This window comes from Dasypus novemcinctus, chromosome 11 (assembly GCF_030445035.2).
Source record: "Dasypus novemcinctus isolate mDasNov1 chromosome 11, mDasNov1.1.hap2, whole genome shotgun sequence".
NCBI classification, from domain to species: domain Eukaryota; kingdom Metazoa; phylum Chordata; class Mammalia; order Cingulata; family Dasypodidae; genus Dasypus; species Dasypus novemcinctus.
Window position 1 is genome coordinate 75,886,432 of NC_080683.1, and position 27,951 is coordinate 75,914,382.

General features: G+C 33.7%; 1 protein-coding gene across 1 annotated transcript in view; it reads right to left on the bottom strand.

Moving 5' to 3' along the window:
* ASCC3 (activating signal cointegrator 1 complex subunit 3) overlaps window positions 1–27,951 on the bottom strand; it is a 465,644-nt gene that overhangs the window by 413,994 nt on the left and 23,699 nt on the right. Inside the window, exons 2-3 of the mRNA XM_058307189.2 lie at window positions 20,621–20,751; window positions 18,059–18,209 (exon numbers count right to left, since the gene is read on the bottom strand). Of these exons, the coding sequence (XP_058163172.1) occupies window positions 18,059–18,209; window positions 20,621–20,710 (241 nt within the window). The 5' untranslated portion in view covers window positions 20,711–20,751. The remainder of the gene's footprint in view (window positions 1–18,058; window positions 18,210–20,620; window positions 20,752–27,951) is intronic.

Genomic DNA, 27,951 nt, shown 5'->3' on the forward strand with positions numbered 1-27,951 from the left:
TATAAGACTGAATGTTAATGGCTTGAACTCCCAATTCAAAAGCTAGAGACAGATAGAATGGGAAAAAAATATGAGCCATCTATATGCTGTCTACAAGAGACTCACCTCAGATATAAGGGCACAACTAGGTTAAAAGTGAAAGGCTGGAAAAAAGATATTCCATGCAAATTGTAACCAAAAAAGAGCTGGGTCTTTCAAAATATGATCCTCAAAACCCCATTTACTTTGGGAGAAGATTTAAGCCCTTTGTAAAGCAGGGCTACATGAGTGGAGGAGCTGGATATATATTGAGCAAGGAAGCCTTGAAGAGATTTGTGGATGCATTTAAAACAGAGAAATGCACACACAGTTCCTCCATTGAAGACTTAGCACTGGGGAGATGCATGGAAATTATGAATGTAGAGGCGGGAGATTCCAGAGATACCACTGGAAAGGAAACTTTTCATCCCTTTGTACCTGAACACAACTTAATCAAAGGTTATCTACCCAAAACCTTTTGGTACTGGAATTACAACTATTATCCTACTGTAGAGGGTCCTGGATGCTGTTCTGATCTTGCAATTTCTTTTCATTACGATGACCTTCTAACTATGTATGAATTAGAATACCTCGTTTATCATCTTCGCCCATATGGTTATTTATACAGATATCAACCTACCTTACCTGAGAATGTATTAAAGGAAATAAGTGAAAAATACACAAATGATGATCCAAAAGTAAAATAAAAAATCTTGAATGAAAAAAACAAATGAACAGAGGTTAAATGTTTGACATTGCACTGAAGAAGGACTTCTGCGTTTCTGATCTAGAACACCGGAATCCCAGTGAGGAATTTTTTCTAAATGAACATTCCATATTAGAACTCTTTCATATGAATGACTGTAACACGAAGCTTTAAATGAGCTGTGAAATCTGTTAAAATGTGTTTTTGCTACAGTAATATATATATATATGAAGAATTTGTTTTTAAAATGGTGGCCAGGTAGAGGGACTAGAAAAGATTTTTTTTGCCTGTTCCTGACCACATATATTATTGTCCCTGAGACACTGAAACAGTTAAATTTGATAAAACTATACTGCACCATATTAGAACACAGTGCTAAAAAAAAACATCTGCCTTAAAGAAAATTTGAGAAGGAAATATTGTCACTCATTGTTTGTAAGCTCAAGATGTGAGTTTGTATTTGCAGTGTGATATTAATGAAACAAACCCCCCACCCCCCACACACAGTTTGTCTAACGAAAATTTTCCTGTGATTAGTTATAATTGGTAGTATTTCTTTTAGAAAAAAGTGGCATACAGATAGCACTTGTCCTAAAGTGCGTTAATAAAACCATACTTTGAAATTATCATGGACCTTGACTATATTACATACTTGGTTCTACGTAGTAGCTAATTTTTTACTAAGATGAATAGTAGTTACCAAGTTCCTATTGTCTCTTTTCTAAAGATGTTTAATCACTCTTGAATAACATTCTCCACTATTAATATTTATGTGCTCTCAAAACATTAACACATTCTTTAAACATGCATTCTTAAATATTTTGTAGCCAAATTTACCCATTTCTAATTATGGATAGCTAATAGAAAATGTAATGTTCTTCAGGGATTCTTTTCTTATATTGATGCCATACTCAGGAATTACTAAATAACATTTTTAATTATTTAGAACTCCTTCCAACTACATAATTATAGTTCCTTCCATTCTCATCCTGTTGAAAGATGAAGAACTTGTTTGTGTCTTTTATAACTTGTTTAACAGTTGTAAAATTCTTCAGTTTTAGAATCTGAGGTGGTTCTTAGGCTACAGAATAGTTTTTAAAATTTTGGCCAGAGATAATTGTGAAAAGGTTAGAAAATTCCGAGTGCTTAAGTAAACTAAAAGATGTCACATATTAAAGGACCAAATACTTAATTTATGAGTTTAAAAAAAAAAAAAAAAAGAGCTGGAGTAGCAATTCTAGTATCAGACAAAACAGGTTCTAAATGCAAAACTGTTATAAGGGATGAAGAAGGTCATTATATATTAATAAAGGGGACAATTCACCAAGAAGAAATAACTATTCTATATATTTATGCACCTAACCTCAAAATACATGAGGCACACACTGGCAAAGCTGAAGAGAGAAATAAATGACTCTACAATATTAGTTGGAGACTTCAATACACCACTCTCAATATTGGACAGAACATCTGGACAGAGGCTAAATAAAGAAACAGGAGAGCTTGAATAATACGATAAATGAACTAGACCTAATAGACTTCTATAAAGCACTGTACCCCAAACCACAGGATATACTCTTTTCAAGTGTTCATGGATCCTTCTGCAAGACAGACCATATGTTGGGTCACAAGACAAGACTCAATAAATTTTAAAACACTGAAATTATACCAAACACTTTGATTGTAATGGAATAAAACTAGGAATAATGGATGGAAAAAGGGAAAATTATAAATATATGTAAATTAAACAAGACACATTTAATCATTAAGTCAAAGAAGATATCGCAAGAGAATTCAGTAAATATCTTGAGACAAATGAAAATGAGAACACAACATATCAAAACCTAAGGGATACTGCAAAGGCAGTGCTGAGAGGGAAATTTATAGCCCACAATGCTTTATATTACATTAAAAAAGAAGAGCTAAAATTGATGATTTAACTGCACACCTGCAAGAACCAGAAAAACAGCAAACTAATCCCAACCAAGCCGAAGGAAAGCAATAGTAAAGATCGGAGCAGAAATTAAGAGCCAAAAAAAAAAAAACAAGAAAAAATCAACAAAACAAAACTTGGATCCTTGAGAGCAACAAATTCAACAAACACTTAGCTAGACTAACAAAGAAAAAACAGAAGAAGATGCAAATAAATAAAATCAGGAATGAGAAGAGGGACATTACCACTGACCTTGTAGAAATAAGAATGATCATAAGAGGATACTATAAGCAACGGTATGCCCCCCCAAAAAAAAAAACAGAAAAGAGAAGAGATGGACAAATTCTTAGAAACACACAAACCACTACGCTGACTTTAGAAGAAATACACCTCAACAAACCAATCACAAGTGAAGAGATTGAAACAGTCATCAAAAACCTCCCAAGGATGAAAAGCTCAGGACCAGACTGCTTCATAGGTGATTGTAACCAATCATTCAGAGATGATCTAATACTGATCTTGATCAAGCTCTTCAAAAAATTTGCACAGGAAAGAATGCTACCAATCTCATTCCATGAAGTCAATATCACCCTAATACCAAAACTAGATATACAGTGAAAAAAGAAAATTACAGAATAAGATGTCTAATGAATGTAGGTGCAAAAATCCTCAACAAAACACTTGCAAACAGAATCTTAACGTACAGTAAAAGAATTAGACACCACAATCAGGTAGGTTTTATCCCAGGTATGCAGGGGTGGTACAACACAAGAAAATCAGCTAGTGTAACAAACCACAATGATAAAAGAAAAATCACATGATCATCTCGACTGATGCACAAAAGGCATCTGAAAAAATACAGCACCCTTTCTTGATAAAAACACTCCAAAAGATAGGAATAAAAGGAAGTTTTCTCAACATGGTAAAGTGCATATATGAAAAACCTACAGCTAGCATTGTACTCAATGGTGAAAGACTGAAACCTTTCCCACTAAGATATGGAACAAGACAAGGATGCCCACTGTCACCATTATTATTCAATATTATCCTAGAAGTTCTAGCAAGAGCATTTAGGTTAGACAAAGAAATAACAGGCACCCAAATAGGAAAGGAAGTAAAACTTTCACTATTCCCTGATGACATGATCCTATATCTAGAAAAACCTGAAAAACCTACAACAAAGCTACTAGAATAGACAAGTTGAGCAAAGTGGCGGGATGCAATGTTAACACACCAAAATCAACAGTGTTTCTATATACTACTGATAAGCAATTTGAGGAGGAAATCAGGAAACAAAACTCCATTTATAATAGGTACTAAAACATTCAAATATTTAGGAATAAACTTAAACAAGGACATAAAGGTCCTGGATTCAGAAAACTACAAAACATCGCTAAAAGAAACCAAAGAAGACTTAAATAAATGGAAGGACATTCAGTGTTTATGGATTAGAAGACGAAATATTGTTAATATGTCAATTCTATCAAACTGATTTATAGATTCAATGCAATCCCAATAAAAATCCCAACAGCTTTTTTGCAGAAATGGAAAAGCCAAAAATCAAATTTATTTGGAAGAATAAGAGGCCCTGGATAGCCAAAAATGTCTTTAAAAAGAAGTTGGAGTAGTACTCTAACTTCCTGATTTTAAAGCATATTACTTAGCTACAGCGATAAAAAAACATGGTACTGGCTTAAAGACAGATTCACCACTAACCGAATCAAGAACTCAGAAACTGATCCTCACATCTACAGTCAAGGGATTTTTGATGAGGCTGTTAAGCCCACCCAGCTGGGCCAGAACAGTCTTTTCAACAAATGGTGCTGGGAAAACAGGACAGCCATATTCAAAAGAAAGATGATCCTGGCTCACATCTTATACAAAAATTAACTCAAAATGGATCAAGGACTTAAGTATAAAAACCACCACCATAATTTTCCTAAAGAAAATGTAGGAAAACATCTTCAAGACCTTGTAGTAGGTGGTAATTTCTTGAACCTTATGCCCTAAGTATAAGCAACAAAAGAAAAAATAGATAAATGAGACCTCCTCAAAATTCAACTTTTGCATCTTAAAGGACTTTGTCAAAAGGGTGAAAAGACAGCTGACTCAATGGGAGAAAATATTTGGTAATCATGTATCCGATAAAGGCTTACTATCCATGATATATAGAGAGATCATACAACTCAACAAGAAAAATACAAAGTATCCGATTTAAAAATGGGCAAAAGACTCAAAAAGACAACTGTCCAAATGGCAAAGACACCCATGAAAAAATGTTCAACATCACCAGGAATTAGGGAAATGCAAATCCAAATTACACTTACATATCATTTCACACCTATCAGACTGGCCGCTATTAAAAAGTCGGAAAACTGTAAATGTTGGAGAGGATGTAGAGAGACAGGAACACTTGTTCACTGTTGGTGGGAAACGCAGAATGTTAAGCCACTATGAAGGATTGCTTGGCAGTTTAAGGACGGTGAATATAGACTTGCCATGGGACCTAGCAATACCATTGCTAGGTCTACACCCAAAAGAACTGAGAACAGTGACACAAATAGATATCTGCACATTGATGTTCATAGCAGCATTATTCATAATAGTAAAAGTTAGAAAGAACCCAGGTGTCCAATGGATGAAGAGATAAACAAATTGTGGAGAAAACACACGATGGACTATTACGCAGCAAAGAAGAAATGAAGTTGTGAAACATGACAACATGGATAAACCTGGAAGACATTACATTGAGTGAGGGAGGCCAGACACAAAAGGAAAAATACCGTATGACTGCCCTATTATGAACTAAATATATCATGTGAAATAAATTATGTGAAATATGAATATGGTAGAATTGCATATATGACCATTTTTCTTTGAAGCTGAACAAATATAATACAACAAAATGTTAATATCAGACAAAAAAAATTATACTAAGTGAAGGAGACGACGGAGTATTACATATTGTACGATTCCTTTATATGAAATGTAAATATAAATGAATTTATGAATATGAAATGAGATTAATGGTTACATAGATCTGAGGAAGGAATGCTAAGGAGTATGGAGTCTTTCTTTTTGGATTAAGGAAATTGTTCTAAAATTTTTGAGATGATTAATGTATGACATTGTGATTATACTAAAAGCTATTCATTACACACTTGGGATAAAAAAGCCAAAAACACCAGCTATGTACAGTGGGGAACACAGAGATTGAGAGGTGAGGAATTTTCTTATTTTTTATTATTACTGAAATGAAAATGCTCTAATAATGACTGAAGTGATGAATGCACAACTGTGTGATTATACCAAATACCACTGACTATACACTTTGGGTTTATCATATCCTTTATTAACATGTATGAATAAACTTGGTTTAAAAACAAAAAACAAAAAAATGAACCTTCCCTATGCACTAAAATACCTTATGATGAGTCTCCCCCGTGACATCCCCCTCAAACCCCCAACACATATGCATGTCTGCAGCCTGATGTGAAAGCTAGGCACATGATGACGTGGGATGCCAGAAGAGAATAACTGAGGCAGCATGCCCTGGAAAGACTGCTGCTCTTCAGATAGCAGGACTACAGCAGAAGCTTCCTCCACCAGGCACAGCGGTGGCAAAAAAGCCACCCCACTTTGCTGGTACACCCCACCCATGAAGCCAGAAATCAGAATGTACACTCTTCTGGTGACTAAATGCATTTAAGGGGTTTGTGAAACACACATAAACACCTGAAAAGTCGGAGTGCAATCAGTTGACTAGCTTACCAAAGGTCTGGCAGGCCCAACCTCTGCTCAACAAAAACAGAATTAGGAAGGAAACCTACGCACTTCTCCATCTGGCCAAGCTTCCCTGCAAATTAAAGTGGCACATCAAAAGGATAGAGATGGTTTCAGAAAACACATTATACTTATAATCAACTGAATATGTCATTTTCTATCAATAAAACACACCTAGCACCTCCACCACCACATATTTCAAAGATGCACTTAGAAGGTAGCTAGAATATTTTTTATTAATATTAAACACTTGTCCTACCTACTTCACAGTTATAGTGAAAGTGAGATGTATTTGAAATTCACTGAAATGCAAGACATTTCCTAAAATACTAAGAAAACGTCTAATGAAATGAAAAAAGGTTGCCATGTTAAGTGGCAGAACAAGGATTAGAGCTCAATTTGACTGGCTGATCAGTACTGTTCCATTATACTAGTCATTTCAGACTTTTAAAAAAATAAACCTTACAAAGAACCTTAATATATAAAAAGATCTATTTGCTACTGTAAGATTATTTTAAAACATTTTTAAATGAGTTATGAATGATGACTACAATCTTAAATCAGCCAACAAAATTTATTTCCATTTTTTCCTTTGATTGCAAAACATTAAGAATATTTGTAATGGTCACTTTTTAAAAAGCTACTTTAATATTAATAGTTGAAATTCTTGAAAAAGGATGAGTAGGAAATTTTAATTGATAATTAAATAACAAACAGTATCTACCAACTGCTTGCATCCTTAATTGATATGTACTTAATTTGAAAGTTGTCAACAAATGAGTACCTTGACTGGTGAAATCTTCATTGTTCAGTAAAAAATATTTCAAAAATATTTTTTGTCTTTTTTTAATATTACATTCAAAAAATATGAGGTCCCCATTGACCCCCCACCCCCCTCACCCTACTCCTCCACCCATAGCAACAATCTCCTCCATCATCATGAGACATTCATTGCATTTGGTGAATACATCTCTGAGCACCGCTGCACCTCATGGTCAATGGTCCACATCATAGCCCACACTCTCCCACGTTCCACCCAGCGGGCCATGGGAGGACATACAATGTCCGGTAACTGTCCCTGCAGCATCACCCAGGACAACTCCAAGTCCCGAAAATGCCTCCACATCTCATGTCTTCCTCCTATACTTACATTTTAATATGTGAATATTCAAAGCAGTCACAATTGTGTGTGCAAAATAAACACAATTTATTTTGTGGTTCAAGTCATGTCCCGTTGTTTTTTTAAAATTTATTACCCCCCACTTGCCACCTGCACTCACTGTCTGCTTTTTGCCTCTACTCGTTGCTGTTCTCCTGTGTCCGCACATCTTCTTTTCTTGTCTTCTCTTTAGGAGGCACCAGGAACCGATTCTGGGACCTCCAACTGGGAGAGAGGCACTCAATTACTTAAGCCACCTCAGCTCCCTGGTCTCCTGCGTCTCTCACTGTCTCTCCTCTGTTTCTCCCTTTGTTGCATCATCTTGCTGCACCAGCTCTCCACAGTGTGGGCCTTCAGTTCTCAGCTGTGCACCAAAAGGCCAGGTTGCCTCCCATACAGTAGATGGGAGCCCAATCCCTTGAGCCACATGCAATTCTCCCATATTTTAAATGTTAATTTCACTCGACACTTGATCTGCAAATCTGAAAATTATATTTTACAACCCTGGGTTGGGAACTTAAGTTTATTCCATTTGTTAAAAATATCAGCATAATATGTAAGCTGGTATAAACATATTATATTTGAAAAGAGATGATCTAAACTTATTTTCTTTATCTGGTGATCATCATGATGATTTCTTTCACAAATATGTAAAATACTTTTACCAGAAATATTCCTAGGATATCATTATATATAACAAAGGAGAAAAAGAGTAGTTTTACTTAAATATGCACAATACCACGTTCCCATCAATGTTTTCCCTCTATGTTTTCACCTCTAGCACTTGTTCATGCAAATTTTTTAACGCCAACAATTGAGTAGGTGTGGTATCTAAAACTGTCAAAAGAATCTTGCAAGAAATTTCCTGTTTACAAAGAGAGAAATTCATATACAAAGAGGTTAAATACTACAATTGAGACTACAAGAGCCAAGCTCTTTTTCTTGCATTACACCATGTCAAATGGTCACCAAATTATCAAACAAACTTACTGTATAAAAGAGGTAAGCATTAACCATGTGGCTTTTGAGGGAATGAACTTAACAATTAATGTGATATAAAGTTGACTAAGAAACTTAATTTAATATAATAATGAGTTTCATGAATTTTAGAGTACAACTCTTATTGTGCATCAAAGCACCTCCAGTGGTATTTTACATTAAGAAAGCAAAGTGTTTAAGAAATGATTGATATAGTAATTTGAAGGAGTTGCTTAAATGTTAAAATTATCCCTGCATTTATATAGAAATTACTGCTTTTGGGCTGAGCAAGTAATTAAAGGAAAGCAAAAAGAGAAACATATCTGAGAGAGAAACAATAGTAGTAGAAAGGATTAAAAATAGTCCAAGACACTTAATACTCTATGTTTTAAAACCAGCTACTTAAGTATATTCATTACAAAATGTGAATATTCATCTTATAGTGTAAACTTTAAGTTGGCATCCAGCCACTTATATTACCATTCCTAGTACTATAAAATCCTATATCAAATTATTACTTGACTTTCCAAGAAACCAAATGGCTAACATAAAAGTCTTAATTAGATTTACATATAAAAGCTAATAAAATCATTGTTTTGAGTATCAGTAAGGAAACAAACTTTATCACTAAACAAATCACATAGCTCACTAAGATTTAAATGGTATTTGAGGTTTTTTTTTTTAACCCAAGGAAAAACGTCCCCTCAAAAAGATGATTTAAAACATATTCCATCAGTGATGCATCCATATATTGGGAGTTAGTAATACTGAACTTGGTAATACTATAAAGACAACTAACTGCAACCTTTATAGTGCCTCTACTATGCAGTGTACGTTTTCTTATGGAGAATTTAAGGAATCATAACTAATTTTTAGATGAAGAATAAACTACTGAACAATCTACAGCAAACTGTCAAGAAACCTTCATTCAATTTTCCAACTCTGCCATTAAGACAATATCCCATATGATCTGAATTGTCTATTTATACAGTTGTTACAAGAAGAAAGTTATTCAGTGCTATATTTAAATTTCTCCTATAATATGGACATAAATATAACTTTGTCTCTGAAACATTTAAAACACAATGTGATTCTGTCCAAGGTTTCTTTGTCTATGAATGCTTGCCTCACCTATCCAAGCAGAATTACTTGGCTATTGTTTTGTTTTGTTTTCTGTCACCATCACAAAATGTATGGCACACACATTTATCATAACATTTAAGCCAAGAACAGCAAAATTTCTTTACCATTGGCTACTGGCAGATCTAAGTTATAATATTTATTGACACCCATTTACCAGGTGCTACTCTAGAAAATTTTTAGTATTGCTGCACCTCACAACTACATAAGGTAAAAATTACCATTAGCATATTAGAAATAAGGGAAAAGGCTTAGTGATATTAAGTGTTCACTAATAAGTGGCAGAACTGAATTTATATTAATATCTACATATATTAACTGATAACTTCAACTATCACTCCATCTAGCTTTATGGGTTTACGAGCAAAGAAAATGTCTCATTCCTTCTCCATTAGTGTCTGTATGCAGTAAGCACAGAATGACCAAAAAAAGAGAAAGGAAAGTGGAATTAAAAAAATATAAGGATAAATAAATCTAAAAACTAGTCCTTTCACTAGTGAAGAGCTAAATCCTGTAAGCCTGATTAAATTTTAAAAATGTACAAGAACATGAAGACATTTAAAGAATTTTAAGAAAATATATAGAAGAAAAAAGAAAATATTAGAGCCGGCTATATGGCAACAAATTTGAAAATCTAGAATAAATGAATCACTTCCTAGGGGGAAAAAAATCAAAAATCAACTTAACAAGAAGGGAATAATTTAAGTCAATTATTAATGTTTAAATCGGAAAATAATTAAAGATCACTGGAAAGGGTAAGAAGATCAGTTGAATACATAGCTGAGTTTTATTCTAATATTCGAAAGTCCAGCTAATTCTGACTTATCTAAATTATCCCAAACTAGAGGAAAACAATTTAAATTTAAAACCCAAAACCAAAGGGAAATGGTTCAAAAATTAGTTGCAAATATTCTAAAAATACTAGTTCACAGAATCCATTAATAGTTCTAAAAATAAACTATTATATAAGTAGAGTTTACTCCAGGAATGAAAAGGAAGTTCTATTATCAGGAAATGTATTCTCAAAAATTTAAAGGAGAAATATCTAGTACACAAATATTGATGCTTGGAAATGGAACAACCATCTGGTGAACAAAAGGCAACAAGCATGAAGAAAAGGCAAAGCCATTAGCAAAGAATTGGGTCCTAATATTATCAAGCTGCTAAATATTACTTAGGGAGTTTATATAACACGAAGCAAATAGACCTTCTTGGTGTCTGTCACTATACTAGGTTCTGATATTTGAGCTGAATATAGTTCTGACATATATATAATTTATAGATATATAAATCCGTAACAAAATTATAAAAATTGGCATTTTAATAAATATCAAATTATTTATTATATTTATGACCCTAGTCACCAGGGACTTGGCAGGGTGCAAAGGAGTCCTGACTATTTCAGTAAGATTTCCTAAAAATGAAAACCTGAAGGAAAGATAATAGCCAAGTGTTAGGATGAATGGTGAATACAAAGGTATTTATTATATTACTTTTTAAAATTTACATCAATGTGAAAGACTTCATTAAAATTAGTATTAAAAGTATAATTTTACACTCATTTTTACTTTTTATTTACTATACCAAGAATATATACAACACAAATACAGTTCAAAGAATTACCACAAAATGAACGCATCTATGTAATCTGGATAACTTCCCAAAAAAAGAACATTACCAGCTCCCCAGAAACTTCACTTATACTCAACTTAGTCATTACCTCCTTTCCCAAAAGTAACCACTATCCTGACTTCTAACACCATATATTAGTCATGCCCAGCTACCAATTTTATATAAATAGAATCATACTATGTATTCTTTTATGCCTGGCTTCCTTCCCTGGAAGCGATGTTTATTAAGATTAACAATGTTACATGTAGCTATATTCACTATTGCTATGTGGTATATTCTATATTCCACAATTTATTTCTATATGCCACTATTTAACAGTGAGTTGTTTCCAGTTTGAGGACATTACAAATAACGTTTCTATGACTTATCTGAGGCCTTACCAACATTGGTATGTCAGTTTTTTTTTCAGCAATCTAGTGAGCATGTAATTGCATCTCATTTCCCTGATTATTAATGAGGTTGAGCACTTCATTATCTTCTGTTAAGTGCGTATTTAAGGTTCCTTCACATTTTTATATAGGATTATCTTTTTCTTATTAATTTATAAGAGAGTTTATGTAATCTGGATACAAGCTCTCTTTCTAGTTATATATGTTGCAACTCTATTCTCCCATGCTATGGCTTGCCTTTTTACTTTCAATAACAATTATTAACTTTAACTGGTAATCCAATTTACCAATCATTTCCTTGCTGATAGTGCTTTCTGTTCTGTTTTAATAAAATTTATCATACATCAAGATCATAAAGATATTCTATATTAACTTTTAGAAGATTTGCTTTGAACCTCATGTTTATTTCTATAAGTCACTTAGAATTATTTGTACAGGCAGATTTGTTTTCATGTTTATCCAGTTGACCCAGCATTCCTCTATGGCCTAGGTCATAAATCCAGTATCCTAATATCCATGGATCAATCTCTGGACTCCAGCTGGGATGTTTATCCTTGGATGAACACATCACTGTCTTAATTACTAATCCTTACATAAATTCTTAATATCCAGTAGAAGCCCTCCCTCATTTTTTAAGGTTAGACTTGGCTGTTCCTTGCCTTTGAATTTCTTGTAACTTCTACATTAGCTAGTCAATCTCATATTTGTAAACACACCTTCAAACAAACCTGCTGAGATTTTGACTGAGACTGCATTGAATCTACAGACCAATTTGAATCTACAGATATACAGACTATTATATCTTTATAAAAGTCTTCCAATCCTTAGTATATCTCTATGTTTAGTTAAGTCTTCTTTAATTTCTCTTAATAGCATTTTAGTTTTCCATGAGGGAGCTTTGCTCATCTTTTGTAAAATTATTCCAAGGTAGCTGATCTTTTTTATGCTTTTGTAAATGGCGTCTTTCTTTTTTTCATTTGCTGCAGGTTAGGTAAAAATAAAATGATTTTTATACTGATTTTGCTAAATTCACTTTTTTACATATCCAGTCATGTGAATAATAGTTTCTATTTTTTCAATCATTTATTTTTTCTTGCCTTATTACATTAGCAAGGGCCTTCAGTACAATGAGATACACAGAGGAGAAGCCTTCAACATTGGACCATTAAGTATGATGTATATTCTAAGTTATTTTTTATAGATAACTTTTATCAGATTAAAGAACTCCTTCTATTCCTAGTTTGCTAAAATATATATATCAAAATGAGATGTTACATTTTTATAAAATGCTTTTCTTCATCTACTGAAATAATCATGTGATTTTTAAACCTTAATACTTTACTGTGAATTGCCTTTTCCCCTGTTTATTTTGAAAAGTTCCAAAATAAAGGTAAAAGAAAAAGAAAATCAATATCCAGGTATCCTCCATCCAACTCACATGCACAAACACACATCTCACATGTATATATTTCTTCACTGACCCATTTGACAGAATATAAGTCTTATGACACTCCACTATAAATACTGCAGTATGTATCTCTGAGATTTAGGACATCCCCTTACACAGCCAAACCATCACCACATTTAAGATCTAATATCACCTAATACCCAGTTTATGTTCAAATTACTCCAATTGCTCCAAAAGTATGTTTTATCTTTTTTTTCTTCACGATTTAATCAAGCATAATTCACATTTTATTACTACATGCCTTTAACCTCTGTATATCTATAATATAACATCTTTAGACCATATATGATATTCCAAATAAAGCCATCCAGGCATATATTTTTGTGCATAGGTTTTTAATTATGGATTCAATTTCTTTAATAATTATAGGCTATTCAGGTTTTTCTATTTCTTCTTTTGTCCATTTTAGTCCTTTTTGTCTTCCTATTCCTTTGAATCTTGTCAAAAGTTCTACTCAGCTTCTCATATGCCAGTCTCCTCGCCTGGAATAAGCAGTCATCTCTAGGAAATTGTGTCCCAAATGCCAGGATCATATTTCAGGATTTATTTCTGGTTCCATATCTTGGTCCCATAATTCTTCGTTGCTTGGTGCCTTCAAACATTTTTTATTAACAATTTTTCTAGTTATTCTCTGTAGAGAGTTGTTCCAAATTACTTGTCTGCCATTTTTTGGGATGTAGAACTCTTTTGGAATCTGCAATTGTCAAAATAACTATTTTTCACACATACTCCTTAAAAACCTCCTGCAATATTGCATAAACAATAGGTCTTTACTTTTCTAAATGTCTACCCTTAATTACAAAGAGAATTTCCAGATCCTGTTACTATCTCAGTTCTGGCTGAGTCTTCATCTATATACAGGCCAGTGTGGAATCATTAGATCAGTGTACTCTAGAATAACTTCAGCGTTATCCCAAGAAGAGATATTCAATCATGGAAATAAATATCTGTACTCTAGGGTCTTTCTACTGACTTGTTCAACATTCAAAACCTCCATCCCAGTTTCTGTCCACACTGTATAGATCTTATCAATCTCCTGAAATGACATTTAAAACTTTAATAAAGATCTGTGCCTAACACATGATGCCTTTTATCAAGTTCCACACTCAATCTTGATAGCCTTGTTTTCAATTTTTTTTTTTTACTTAGAACACACAGAATTTATTGGCAAAGTTTCACTGCCAGTAAGGATATAGCTTAATATGATGGTGCCTTGATGAATCAAAATTCATAGCTGGAAGAAAAGATGAAATACCTATAATGAATATTGGAATATTCTACAATTAAGGGACAAGAATACTGTTTTTAAAAAGTTTATATTTTCTCCCTAAAGTTTTATTACTAAAATGATCTTGAGGGGAGAATCAAATTGAAAAAAAAAAAAAAAAAATAGTACTATTACATATAAACCCGAAAGAAAAAAATATTTAGCAAAAAAGCAAAAAGTTACCAATCAGATTCTCAATACTTCATTTATTTACTAAACATCTAATCTATTCCTTACACCATATTGGGCAGTAGAGTACAAAGACGCTGTGATTCCTGTAATTTGTGTATCTTCATGGAGTACACAGTTCATCAAGAAGGAGAAGAAGGTAAACAATTGTCAATAAGAAAGTACTCACAAAGGTAGGAAACAGAAGTCAATCTAATGGAAAACTCTGCTAAGATCAGAAATGATTCACAGAGTTAATGAATGACGCCTAAGCTATTTTTCAGTGTTGAAAAGCAAGTCACCAGGTAAAAAACAACAGGGAAAGTTATTTTAATACAAAAAAGAACAACAACAACACACACACACACAAAAAAAAACAAACCAGGATGCTCTGTTAAGAAAATAAAGAGAATAAAGGTTACAAAGAATGTCAAGTGAGATGAAAAGGTAAATTGTGTCAGTTCTTAGAGGAGCTTTTCTTACGTGGCACTCTAAGGAATTTCATCTAAAGAGAAAGTTGGGAATAATAATTTGCTTTGCCTTTATAAATTTAAGTATAATTACAGTGTGAAAGCTGGATAAGAAAGGTAGGCTGAGGCAGTAGATTACTGCAGTGGTGCCAGCCAGAAATAATAAAAGCCTGAACTGGGCAATCATGACATGTAAAGGTACTAAATTTAAGAGTAGTTGAAAAGTAGATTTAACAGAACATGACCCTTAAACTACATGGAACTACATTTTAGAACTTTGGTTCCAGGCCTATTTCCATCACTAATCAATCATGAGATTCACAACTGCTACAGGTCCTATTTCTTCACATAAAAATATGAAGGGATTGGACAAGAAATACCTTGATGTTTCCTCCAGCTTAAAAATATTATGCTTTGACTAATCAATATATATGGTCTTAAACAAATGCCTCAAAAAACTGAAATGATTGCTCTTTTTTTCTTTATTTTCTTGCTCTACCTTTTTAATACAGTATCACCAGAATCACCTATGCTAAAAGATAGCAGAGACATTTTCCCCTTAAGACTAATCTTTTCAAAGCTATCATTTTAACTGTATTTCCAATATTAACAGCATTTTCATCCAGAAAGAATGGCTAATTACAATTCAACCATTAGGTGCACTCAAAAGCTATCATATTCAATATAAGCAGAACATTAAAAAGTAAGCCGTTTGTGTCTTGTCTATATCCAAACATAAGATTTTATCTGTCATAGAAAATACTCTTTTGAGGCATTACAACTCAACATAATCAATTCCTTAAACATAGTCAGTAGATTAGTACTTAAGTATGAATCAGATGTTTCACCAATAGGTAAGTCTCTTTAATGGTTTAAAGCAATGGGTTTTTGTTTTCTTTTGTATGTTTTCTCTGTTTCCCCTGCTGTACAAAGCTGTTAATTCTAGCTATTCCTGCATATTTATTTATTCAGAAGTTTTATTGAGATATATTCACATACCATATGATCTATCCAAAGTGTATAATCAATGGCTTTTAGTATAACCACAATGTTGAGCATGCTAAGGAACGTGGAGTTTTTCTTTTTGGAGTAATGAAATGGTTCTAAAATTTTTTGTGGTGATGAATGCACAACATTAAGTAATGTTTTTGACTTGTGACCAGAGATAGTTGGAAATGTAGTTTAGAGGATAACCTAATTTGTTAAACTTAATTGTCACATCATTTGTATGAAGCAATGATTTAGTCAGTACTGAAAAAGCTTGATATTTTAGTACTCTTTTTGCTAAGTCATATGAGACATTTTTATAGTAGAACTAAGGAAGAGGACAGGCAGCCTGTACAGTTTTTGAAAAAGACTTGAGTCAGACCCTGGTGGTCCCAAAATCTTAAAACGTAAGACACTGAGTCCCAAAAGGTTAAGACTGTAGCCAAGTTTACAAAGGTAGACCAAACCCTTTGCATTTTCCAATGAACCTTACTATTTCTACATTCTTAAAGATACAGTATAATTTTATGCCAAATGCTATAAAAAATCTCATTAAATTTAATGCCATATTTCCCCTAGACTTAAGTAAGTTCATTCTGACTAGAGTTCTCAAACTTCAGAAGATCATCTAACTACTAAAACATGACATTTATTATTTTATAACTTGAAATAATGAGGACATTCAATTAAATATTATACTAGATTATAGAGCAATGATAGTGAGGTATCAAAAATCATTAAAGTATTTAAGAAAAAAATTTAAAAATTTGATCATCATAAATAACAAGTCTTCAAGTCCATGGGCTATATAACAGAAATACCATCCAAATTTGGTATTGGGAAGAAAATTGTCATCCTCCAGAGTTTTTCATTTGTTTATCCAATAAATCTTTATTAAGATCCTAAAATATGCCAGACACTATTTTCAGCACTGGAGATAGCATGTTGAACAAGAAAAATAAGGTCCCTATTCTCGTGCAACTTGCATTATAATAGCAAAATCCAGGCAATGAAAAACAAGCAATATACCAGATAATGATAAATATTATTGAAAAAATGTTACAGAAGATCATTAACGAGCAGGTGAAAACTTTTGAAATTGGATGATCAGTAAAGGTCTCATTGAGGAAATAATTTTGGAGCTGTGGTCGGAATGACAAGAAAAGACCTACCATAGTAAGATGAAGAAAGACCATTCCCAGCAGAGCGAGTAACCTGTGCAAAAACCCCAAAACATGTACTAGCTTGGAGGGGTTGAAGAACTGAAGAGAAGGCCACTGTGTATGAAACATACTTGATAAGGGCTAGAGGGATAGGTCAGAGATAAAGAGAGGCCAGATTACACAGGGACAGAGCATGAGTTTGGATTTTTTGTAGGAACAAATCTCTGAATTTATAAATCTGAAATCAATGGTACTGTTAACTACGCTTTTTAGTTATCAGAGTATGGGATAATAGGATGAATTTAAAGTTACAAATTCCAGATGTTTTACCAGAGTCATGTTTTGTTTATAACCTTGTGAAAGTAACCTAAGTATAAGCATTATAATCTCAAATTATAATTTTCTTCAAATATAATCAATTGGGGAGATTGTTAGTGTGGTATGGGAATTAAAAATCAGTCAAAGTTTAGGTGCAGTGCCACTCTACACTGTGCTAGGTGGGCATCTATAATATGAACAGATTGGCCTACATGCCCTTGAAGGTCAGTAAATTTTTAATTGACTCCTTATTTTAATCCCAACAGTGGTCTATAAACCCTAAAAATTTCTTAAACCCCTCATGCTGGAATGAATTATAATTACTAGTTTAATTCTACCTCTCCCAAGCTATCCTAACAAACTTTATAAAGCAACATCTCCTGAAAATTTTAAACTTTCACTATATAGTTCACAAAGAATCTATTTTTGAACATTAGCAGTTCTAAAAAAAAAAAAAAGAAAAACTATAAAAACTATACCTATTTGTTTTGCAGCCTGTAATATATCTTTTAGGTCTTCGTTCACACTTTGCACTTCATTCTTCTCCAGACTTTCATCCAAAAATTTTAATATGTTCTTCCATGTCAGACCCAAACCTAAAATCTGTTCATGAAGTTTAGATCGCTTCATCTGAAATAGACAGCATAATATAGAGAAGTACTGGTTAGAGTTTTTCTCAAATCCATCACTTACCACATATAGTTTATATTACATTAAACAACTTGCCACTACCAAGAAAAAGTCAAAATCGTACCTATTCATGTCCAAATTTATAGCTCCCAGAAGTCTTATTCAAAGGTGATGTAAAATAACATCATTTGTTTAAAAGATACTTTTAATAAAAGTCTCTTTTTACATTTTTAATCACAAAGTATACTATAATGAAACTATTTTTATTCACAAAGTAAAAAGTAAAATGTCCAACATCCAGAGAGAAAAATCAGTGATATCCACATACCTCTTTCATTTTTCTAATCGCTCATTTTAACTTAGCTCAGTTTATAGTGTTCTTAAGAGCTTCTTATCATGCTTTTTGATGAAAGCCATTATCATTTTTAAGAAATTAATTAATGATGATAGGTTCAATATCAAATGACCTGGCAATTCACTTCTAGTTAAATACCCGAATGACTAGAAAACAGGGATTCAAAAGATATTTGTATACCAATGTTCATAGCATATTATTCATAAAGCCAAAAGTTAGAAGCAACGAAAGCATACATCAACAGATGGATAGACTGTGGTATATATATACAGTGAAATATTATTTAGCCATAAAAAGGAATGAAGTTCTGAGCCCTGATACAACATGGATGAACACTGAAGATATCAGGCTGAGTGAAATAAGCCAGACACAAAGACAAATACTGTAGGATTTCACTTTCATGAAATATGTAAAATGAACAAATACATAGACAGAAAGTAGATACAGGATTTCAGGGACTAAGGTGTGAGGAGGAATGGGAAGTGATTACTTAATGGTACATAGTTTCTGTCTGGGGTAATGAAGAAAAAGTTTGGTAATGGATGGTGGTTACACAAGCACGATATTGTGAATTATCACGGAATTGTACACATGGAAGTGTCTAAAATGGGAACTTCTGTGCTGTATCTATACATCACGATGATAAAAATGAAAGTAAAAACAAACCTGTATAAGGACTTTTATCAAAAAAATTCTAACTCAAATTATTCATTAGTTAGCAATTAAAGTAAATCTTGTTTTTTCAAAATGGCTTATGACCAGTTCCTTCATATATTACATGGCCCATTTCTTTCGTATAGTTTCATAATATGGAGACTATTACTGTTTTAATTTTTTTTACATATTTCAGCCACTGAATGATAGATAATTTCTAAGAAGTCAAAAAAAAAACACAAAAATGCTATGAATGGCTATAGCGTTTGCTTTACTGGCTCTTGTATATTTTTAATTAGTAAATATATACTATAAAATTGCACTCAGGAATAAACTACAGTATTTTAAAGAATAAAAAAATAAATTCATTATGATAATGGATACATTCTTACATTTACCAACTGATCAGAAACCACGTATCAGGAAAATTTCTAAGACTCTTTCTCTAAATATCTTATAACCACATAACCAGAATTTTCTTGAAAGCCTTGATACTATAGCTTACTTTTTTTAGAATATTAAGTTTAAAATTAAATAAGATTTCTTTTCTGCCTTTATAAGACTTATATAAATAAATACTCCCATCAGACAAAATTCTTTACCAAACCATATGCCCTAATTTGTGGTTCAGTAAATGTAGTCATTGAACTTACACAGAAATCAGACATTCCTCCAAAAGACAAACTCTTGTATTCCAAAATCATAACTATTTTGTCCTAATGAAAACTAATCGTAATCATAGCAGGGGTCAAATTAGTATTATTACTATTAATTGCTCATTTTAACTTAGCTCAGTTTATAGTGTTCTTAAGAGCTTTTTATCATGCTTTTTGATGAAAGCCATTATCATTTTTAAGAAATTAATTAATGATGATAGGTTCAATTCATGTAAATTTGTTTCTAACTAAAACTTATTTATGAAGTTTTAGTCATAAAATGACTACTAAAATAACAATAATATGTTTTAAGCATGTCCCTTACAATTTTAAGAACAGGACAGAAGCTAATTACAAGACCAACTACTGAGTCCAAGAGATTAATATTCATATTTTCCACATTACAGTACACACATTTTTCTGCTCACTTGATTAGAAAGTTACCAGAGACCTAAAAATTAACTCAGAGGATAAAGAGGCAAATTACTGAATCAAATTGAAACTGTAGCAGAGATCTCAGCAACAGAAACTTAACAATCATGTAAGATTAAATATAATAGTTTTGATGCAGTCATAGATGCTTACAGTAAGTATTTCTATAGGAAACATTGGTATATCCATTCCCCTTCTTAGTCCAATACCAAATAAGATAAAATCTGCATTTTAAGCATGCAGAACTGAGAAAAAGAACATCAAATATTGGCCCATATTCTAGATTTATAATAGTTTTCATATAAAAAATGTACCTTTAAGTCAGCCACTTCTTCATTATAATCATCATGTTTGGTGACATTTGAAAAGGAGCGCAAGGCTCCTGTGAGACGAGGTAAAGCCATCTATTATTCAATCAGTGATCCATACAATGAGAAATCTGAAACTGAAATAAAACAAGATGATATTTATGTTTGGAGGGAAGGAGGGCAGTAATCGAACTCAAAAATTGACTTGTACAAAAGAAAAAAGAAACTAGTTAAAAAGCAATTTCTACCAAATTAAAAAATTCTCCTGACATACTTTCTACCCATAAATCTTTTTTAATAACACATCTGTTATGGATGGCAAAAGGAAAAACAATCCTTTCTGGAGTACTATTATAAACTCCCTCAAAATGAGTTCTATAAATTCCCAAATAAAGGCCCCTAATTTTTACTACTGCCAAAAATTCGGAAAACAGGTGAATGCACATGTCTATCTCCCTATTTTTGTAGTATGCTCACAAAATAAGTTACCCCTTACTCGCAAAGTCTCATTGCTACCCAGTCACTATCTATTAAAACAGGAAAATATTATTTCTCTTCATAGCACCAATTAATGGTTGACATTTTTTTTACATATTTATGTATTGTCTCACCCTACAAAAAATAAGCTTCCTATCAAAATAGACCTTTATTTCACTGCTCTCCCCTTACAAACAAAACAGTGCTGAAATATTTTAGGCACTCAACAATTAGTTATTAAAGTCATAAAAGGGAAAAAAAATGCAGAAAAGGAGATAATGGTTACAGGGAGACTGCAGAACTTGAAAGAAAGAATTAAAGCAGCTGGTTGGGGGGAGAATGCTCAGGGAAAAAAAGACAGGTGCCCTGGTGTTATTCCTTGTTAATATACTAACAACCAAACAACTAACCTCCAGGGAAATAGAATAACACTATTCACTACAAAGAAGAGTCTTTTATCTATAGAATAGTCTTAGAGCGTTTACCTGGTTTAAGATTCCTTATTGCAACAAACCTACAATCCATAGATTTATAACACACAGCTGTATGGAGAATGTTACATCAGCTATACAATTCTCTAGTGCACTGGTTCTCAACAGGGTACAACTGTAAAGACCAGGACACATTAGGCAAACTGGAGACATCTGGGGTTATCACAACTATCCAGGAAAGGGAGAGGGTATAACTACTGGCATCTTGTGTGTAGAAGACTAGCGGTACTGCTAAACGTCCTACAATGTACAAGACAGCCTCTCAAAAATAGGAATTACCTGCTTTAAAATGTAAATAATGCCAAGCTTAAGAAACCCTACCCTAAAATAGAAACTAGAGGTGTTTTATAATGCAGACACTATCTACAGTGTGATACAAATCTTGAACCTCCTTTAAGAGAAATCATTGATTATATTTTGGGCCAAAAAGCACATGTCTGAGGCAAGTGAGAAAGAACTGGGGAACCATATGGGATGTCTCAGGACCTTCCTGCTTCTGTAGTTTCTCTTGACTGCTTGTATCCTTCAGAATATTGTAAAGACAATGTATGGAAAAATCTCTAATGAGTATATCAATAGCAAAATATTCCTGAAATACTTAAAAGACAGACTTAGAAATAATGAATAAAATAAAAGTTACTAGGAAGATGTGAAAATATAAATTTTAAAAATAAAAAATAGAATGATTAAATTTAAAAATAATCAATGGGTAGCCTAAACAACAGATTAGACACAGCTAAAGAAAGAACTGGAAGAGATCTGAAGAAATAACCCAGTATGCTGTCACAAGTAGACGAAGTAGAGGTTAAACAAGAAAAATAGAAACAAGTCCAAATATGTCAGTAATTACAATAAATGTAAATGAGTTAAACATACCAATCAAGACTGACTAATTGAATTGCTAAAAGCAGTCAGGTAAACACTAAAGCTACACCTAAAACATAGGACAGAGAAAGGTAAAAGTTAAAAGCTTATAAACAGCAACCAAAAGTAGCTCGGTGACTATTATTTAAACTTATTAAGGTCAGACAAAGTAGACTTAAAGACAAAAAGTATTATTAGGAATAAGACATTCTGTAATAATAAAAATACAGCTAAGAAGATATAATAATTCTGAATTTATATGCCCTGATGAAATAGCCTCAAAATAAATTTATATAGACCTCTAGAAGAAAATATTAGGGCTAACATCAAAATGAAGGATTTCAACAACTATCAATCTCCGGTAGGTCAAGCAACTAAAAAAAAAAAGAAATTAGTAAAGACATAGGAGACTTGAAAAGTACAACTAGTAAGTTTGATTTAATGAACATAAACAAAATCCTATGCCTAATGATTAGAAAATTCATATTCTTCTCTCGAGTATATTTGGAACAGTTTAAAAAATGGACTATGTATACTAGACCATACAGAAAGACTGAACAAATTTCAAAGAATAAGTATCATTCAGCTCAACGGTGAGTAAACTTTTCCTGTAAAAAGAGATATAGTAAATACTCTAGGATTAATGGGACAGTCTCTGCCACAAACTCTTTCTCTTATTTTAGTTTTAAAAACATTTTAAATGTGTAAAAAAATTTAGTTTGCTGACCCCTAACATCAATCTTATTCTCTGACTACCACAGTTAGGTTAGAAATAAGAAACAAAAAGAAACAGTGCAAAAACATACGTGATTGCAATTATAAATCAGTGAGGAAATGATATAAAAATAGCTGAAGGAAAAAAAAAGTTGGAATCCATACATCACACTATACACAAAAAAAATCAATTCCAGATGAACTAAAAGTGAAACATTTAAACTTTAGAAAGAAACTATATATATGAGAATATATTATAACATGGGGGCAGGGAAAGACTTCCTTCAAAAGACATTAAATTTGATAACATTAAAACCAACAACTTCTTTTCAGCAAAACATTATAAAGGGAACCACTCACAACAAGCAGACAGTTAATGCACATAATTAAGATATCCTATTTCATCCATTTTAAAACACACCATTCTCACTCTTAACATATCTAAAATGGGATGAAAATTATAATCTAGTGCCTTTCAGTTCCTGTAAGTTAGGCAATTCTGACAGTTTTAACATAACTGTCACGGCACGGGCGTGTAGAAACTTGGTCACACTTCATATTATGGTCATCTCAGCTGAGTTACATACATGGCTACTATATGTGTTGAGCTTAACTGACATTTAAAATTCATTTCTTAAAAACAATTACTACTTGTCATTACATTAAAAAGCTAATATGTATGCAAAAAAGTATGGAAGTTTATGGGGTAAAAGTTTTAGAATCATTAGACTCCAAATGTGAAGAGTATTAAGATTATCTTCACCAACGTAATTCCCTTATATTTTCCTTATATGTAAACATAAGGAGATAATTAAAATCTATGTCTAGGGGAGGAGATGTGGCTCAAGTGGTTGAATGCCTGCTTCCCACATGGGAGATCGTGGGTTTGGTTCCCAGTGCCTAGTAAAAAACAAAACAGAGAAGTGGACTTGGCCCAGTGGATAGGGCATCCGCCTATCACATGGGAGGTCCACGGTTCAAACGCTGGGCCTCCTTGACCCGTGTGGAGGTGGCCCATGCGTGGTGCTGAGGTGCACAAGGAGTGCCATGCCACGCAGGGGTGTCCCCCATGTAAGGGAGCCCCATGTGGAAGGAGTGCACCCCGTAAGGAGAGCTGCCCAGTGCGAAAGGAAGTGCAGCCTGCCCAAGAATGGCACCACACACCCAGAGAGCTGACACAACAAGATGACACAACAAAAAAGAAACACAGATTGCCGGTGCCGCTGATAAGGATAGAAGCGGTCACAGAAGAACACGCAGTGAATGGACAGAGAGAGCAGACAACTGGTGGGGGAAAGGGGGAAGAGAAATAAATTTAAAAAATAATAAATCTTTAAAAAACAAACAAACAAACAAACAAACAAATGAAAAAACCAACTCAGGGGAGCCTATGTGGTTCAGTGTCATTGGGTAAGTGCCAGCTTCCCAAATAGTCTAAAACAACTGTTTCAACATGCATGATATGAAGTTCTAAATGATAAAAAGGCACTATGTCATAGTCTGTCAGCATTCTTTTATTAGTTGCACATGAAATCATGTTATTAGTTGATACGGTCCTAGAGTTGAGGAATTATAATATATCCAAAGTAAAAAAAGATTGTTTATAAATCAACAAGAAAGAAGACCAAAGAAAAAGAAACCAGCCAAAAGACAAACAGGCATTTCCAAAAAGAAGACACAAGAAAGGTCATTAAGCACATAAAAAAATATTCAACCTCATTAGTAATCAGAGACTACTACAAGTACCACCACAGGGAGACTAGAGTTGGACAAACTGCGGTACATATTCTGAGCCAAAATCTCATGTAGTGCCCAAAACACAAGACTTTGCCTATAAGAATGCATTAATGAACATAAGGAAATAATGAAGAAATAATGGATAAAGTCAAGATGATCTTGAAGCTTCTACATACATAAAATCTTTTTTTATTAAACTGTAAAGATTAAATAATATTTTCCTGTTATAATAACCTATTTAACTTGTGTCTATCACTTTTTTAAATTCATATATGCAAATAACATTGAAGTTATGACTATATGAGCATAGATTACAAATATGAAAATGGAAACTTTTAGATAATTTCACTATTTGTAACTTTCCAACATAATTTACTTCATGCAGTGTTGTGGGAAACTGGTTTACCTGTTTGCTATTGTAAATGTTATACCTGTTAAATGTAGCAGCTGTTAGATGTTGAAGTTGTTCCCTGTTATTGTAAATGATGTTGCAGTTCAGATAGCAAACGGCTGCTTGGTAGTTTCCCAATAAATGCGATGGGACAACTAGGGTTGAGGCTCTCAGTTCCAGAAGCTGTGAGTCCCCTGGGCCCGTGTTTTTCTCCCCTCTTGTGTCTCTACCTTCATTCTGCGTTGCCTTCCCTTCGACCCAACCTATTATGAGCTGAATGCAGCAATGCAGATAAAAGCAACAAGAAACAAAACTTTTCTTTCAACTGCACAAGAAACTGTGAAACTTCCTAAAGTATACATGCAGATCACATCAACAATTAAGTATTCATATCTCCGGCATAACACTGTAAAAAAAAAATCCAGCTTTCCAGAATAGAGAGTTAATATTTTCAATAAAGAATATTTATTGTTTACCTTTTTTTTGTTTCTTTAATTCTTTATTTTTATTTTAAAAGAAGTTTTAGATTACATAAATGTTACATAAAAAATATAGGGAAACATGGCAGATGGAGTTCAGTGCCATGTCAGTTGGCCCTACTTTGGAGTTTGTATTTCTGTGTGATGGAGCTGGACTCAGATGTGATCTCTGTCCACAAGCCTCTCCTGTTACTTTTAACGGATCTGTAGTTGGTGCTGGGGTTTAGTGTATACCCAGGGGATCTGAATCTCTGGACGGACCATGTGATAGCCAGGCCCTGAGCATCAACAGACTTGCAACTCCTATCCTCTGGTTTATTGGACTTACCCCACTCATCTAACATGGAGGTGAAGAAGGTCAACCACCACACCAGGGAGCCGAGACTGCCTACAACTGAAAGCAGGAGAATTGCATACAGCATCCATGTGGAATCTAAGCCCCGTCTTGATATAGATGTGGAGTGGACACAACCATTCGAAGGTCCACAGGATGGAGAAATAGAGTATGGATTAGAGAGGACTTGCTGATATTCTATTCATGAACTATTGTGATTAGTAATTGAAGAAAATGTGGCACTGGTGTGGAGAAAGTGGCCATGGTGGCTGCTGGGGGTAGGGAGTGGGAGGAAGAGATGTGATGTGGGGGCATTTTCGGGGGTTGGAGTTGTCCTGGGTGGTGTTGCAGGGACAGTTACCAGACATTATATGCCCTCCCATGGCCCACTGGGTGGACTGTGGGAGAGTGTGGGCTATGGTGTGGACCATTGACCAAGAGGTGCAGCGGTGCTCAGAGATGTATTCACCAAGTGCAATGAATGTCTCATGATGATGGAGGAGGTTATTGTTATGGGGGGAGAAGGTGAGAGGGCTGGGGGTATATGGGGACCTCATATTTTTTTAATGTAACATTAAAATAATAAAGACAAAAAAAATTAAGTTAAAGAAAGAAAAAATATATATAGGGAAACTATATACAGGGGATTCCCATATAACCCCTCCCATACCCATCCCACACCTTCCTACATAAACAGCATCCTTCATTAGTGTGGTACATTTGTTATAATTGATGAACACATATTGAAGAACTGCTACCAACCGTGGACTATAGTTTACTTTATAGTTTATACTCAATCCCACGCAGTTTTTTAGGTTATGACAATATATTTAATGTCCGGTATCTGCCATTGCAATATCATGTAGGACAATTCCAATATCCCCAAAATGCCCCCATATTACACCTATTTTTTCCTCCCCCCTCCCACTGCCCAGAACCTCTGGTGGCCACTGCATTTACATCAAGGATAAAAGTTCTTCCATTGTTAGAATAATAAGTCTACTTTATTCCATTGTTCATTCCCACACTTGAGGATTCTGGACGATGATGCCTACTTGCTTCTAATTAAGAGGGGCTTTGGTCCCATGGAATAGATGGATGGAACTATTTCACTTGAGATTGGTTTGTTGAAGTCTGCAACTTTTTCCAGGCTCAGTGTAGATGGTTTGTGTTTCTAGGAACTGGTCCATCTCCTTTACATTTTCTAGTTTTTTTTTGACATGCAGTTGTTCATAGTAGCCTTTTATGGTCTTATTTCTGCTGGGTCAGTAGTAATGTCCCCATCCAAATTCAGATTTTATTTATTTGTGTCTTCTATCCTTTTTCCTTTGTCAATCTAGCTAAGATTTGTCAATTTATTTATGTGTGTGTGTATACAGCACCTCAAAGGAGTTTGTCAAGAAAGTGAAAAGGCAGCCTACTCAATGAGGGAAAATATTTGGTAACCATATATCTGATAGGAGCCTATTATCTAGCATATATAAAGAAATCCTATACCTTGAAAATAAAAAGACAGACAGGGAAGCAGATATAGGTCAAGTGACTGGGCTTCCACCTACCACATGGGAGGACCTGGGTTTGATCCCTAGGGCCTCCTTGTAAAAAGCGTGCCTGCACGGAGAGCCAAGTGCCTGCGCAAGTGAGTCATGAAGCAAGATAATGGCACAACAAGAGATGAAGGGGAGAATCAAGGCAAGGCACAACAGAAACCAGGAACTGAGGTGGTACAAGTGACAGGGAACCTCTCTCCACATTAGAGGTCCCCAGGATTGAATCATGGTGAATCCTAGAGGAGAAAAATGAGAAGACAAAAAGAGAAATAGATATAGATGATCACATAGTGAATGGAC